Here is a 2,298-nt window from a genome sequence, read left to right on the forward strand (position 1 = left end):
AACAAGAAGTGGAATACATTCTTGTAGAATGAGGCAACACAGAGACAAAGAATGTAATTTCCATTTCAACAAAGACTACCATCAGTCAGAGTAGCACAGGGCTCACAAGATATTCTTCTTTCAGCTGGACCCTTTCACAGTTAAGTCCCATTATTTGTTTTACTTTCTTCAGTTTCAGAAAGATCAAAAGACCAAAACATAACATGAGCAAATGACAAAGTGATGCAACATTGGGATTGTAAGCCTTAGATAAAACATAGCACAAAGAGATCCCAGGTAACCCCAACTCCTACTGACATCAGCCGGAGCAGAGGCTGCTTGGCATGTCTAATTTCCAGGCCTATATATCAATCATTAGTTTGTATCTTATCATTTCTTCAGTCATGACTTTTTCTTAAGGACTTAAAATGGCCCACAGTTTCCATAGCGATACCTATAGTATCCTCTAGAAAAGGGGAAATAATTTCTACCATATCCTGAAAAAAAAGAGTTTCGGTAAAAGCTTCCCAAACGAGATATTCCACCACCGCAAGAGCCCTCCCCACCATAAGAGCCCCCAGAGCCATAGGAGCCATGGGAACCCATCCCATAGGAGCTGCCTCCACCACAGGAGCCGCCAGAGCCCATTCCTCCACCTCCGGAGCCCATTCCCATTCCTCCACCTCCGGAGCCCATTCCTCCACCTCCGGAGCCCATTCCCATTCCTCCACCTCCGGAGCCCATTCCCATTCCTCCGGAGCCCATCTGACCCTCAATTTCAGGCATGGCAGTTCCCACAAAGCTTTCCTGAGGACACGAGCTGATAATGGGTCCAGGGAAAGTCACAACAACAGGTGGTGCGTACACAATTGCTCTTGAATCGCCACATGAGCTGATGCATGGTTCATTATAACAGTTGACATATGGTTGTGGGCACGTCACTTCACAAGGTGAAGCACAGCGGGAGCTAAGCATCTGTCCATAGGTAGACATCATTCCACAAGGCAAGTAAACCTGAAAGGTAGAGAGAACTGGCCCAGTAGAGTTAAGGCCAGAGGAGTGAATGAAAAAACAGTATTAGAGTACTTTGGTTTTTGTAGATGTATTGAAAGGCAGTCATCTGAACAGGTGCAAATATATACCTCCAAGTAGTCTACATTAAACTTAAGATTTAGTGATTAAAAACTAATTAAAAAAAACACCTCACCATTTCTAAGGCACACTCCATTACACTTTGAATCTTACCTTTTTGTCTACTTGTTCTTAACCCAAAATCTATATATAGCTCTTTTTTTCCCCCATTCCATTCATTGCTTGAAAAACGTAACAAAGATTTTCTTAACAGCCAAAGCATGCGAAGGGTCAAAACTACAGACCCTGGTAGTCTAGATGCAGAAATACTTTTAGAAAATTATTGCAATATAAAGTAGCAAAGGAAACGTTAATGAAGAAAAAACTAGTTGCTTATGTGGGATGAGTTTGTTCAATTTCAAAGTAGCAATATCAGTCAGGTCCCGGTAGAGTTGGGAATCCTCTATTTAATTCTATTGCTAAGTTCTTGGAAACAACAATATTCTCCTTAACACCTGGCCCAGTATCCTGTTCTCATATGGCATATGAAAACCTTGCCTCTCACTAAACATTTTATGTCATTCTTTTACAACATTTTTGGTTTCATTTTCTGTATGTGAACTCAGAAAGAGCAACGGAGGAAGGTACAGCATCTTTCATTTCTTCTAAATGGGTATAACTGCTCAATTCCTAGGAGCTGCTATCATCCACATTTTTGAAACTGCCATTCATTTTTCCACATGCTCATGGTGATGCTTATATGCACCCTATTTGCACATTACAATTTCAAAGTAAGATGTTCTTAGATAATAAGTTCCTACCCTAAAATGGGATAGGACAAATAACCTCATAATAATACTACCTATAAAACCATGTCTATAATTACAAACGGATACAGTTATATTGGACTTACCCAGTCACCAAGAGGAATAAGTCAGCAGAGGCAGCTAGAGACACCCGAGTTACGAGCACTTTTATACACTGTCATAGAGAAGAGAAATTGGGAGACACCTTTATGCAATCATGCTCTACATCTTGTGAAACGGAATGTTTTCCCCAGTGATACCATGCTTTGTTGCAACTACTTTGATAACAGCCTGTGATTAGCAGATAATTTCCAGTCCCACACAGCATGGTACATGCATTCCCCTACTTCCCCCTCCCCTCTTGTCTTTTTGCAGAAAAATCTCATGGTAAAATTAGTGGATTTCTTTTAAACACTTGAGATTGTGAAGATAGCTCAGAAGA

At 40.9% G+C, this 2,298-nt stretch overlaps 1 protein-coding gene across 1 annotated transcript; it reads right to left on the reverse strand.

The window, feature by feature from the left end:
- Positions 1 to 402: 402 nt before the first annotated feature.
- Positions 403 to 972, reverse strand: LOC309888598 (uncharacterized protein; the record flags this gene model as incomplete). The annotated part of the gene is made up of 1 exon (XM_082781014.1): positions 403 to 972. One exon carries the CDS (start codon positions 970 to 972, stop codon positions 403 to 405), a length of 570 nt encoding a protein of 189 aa, XP_082637140.1.
- Positions 973 to 2,298: the final 1,326 nt, after the last annotated feature.

Source organism: Aythya marila (genome assembly GCF_965140915.1).
Source record: "Aythya marila genome assembly, chromosome: 29".
In the NCBI taxonomy this organism is placed as follows: Eukaryota; Metazoa; Chordata; class Aves; order Anseriformes; family Anatidae; genus Aythya; species Aythya marila.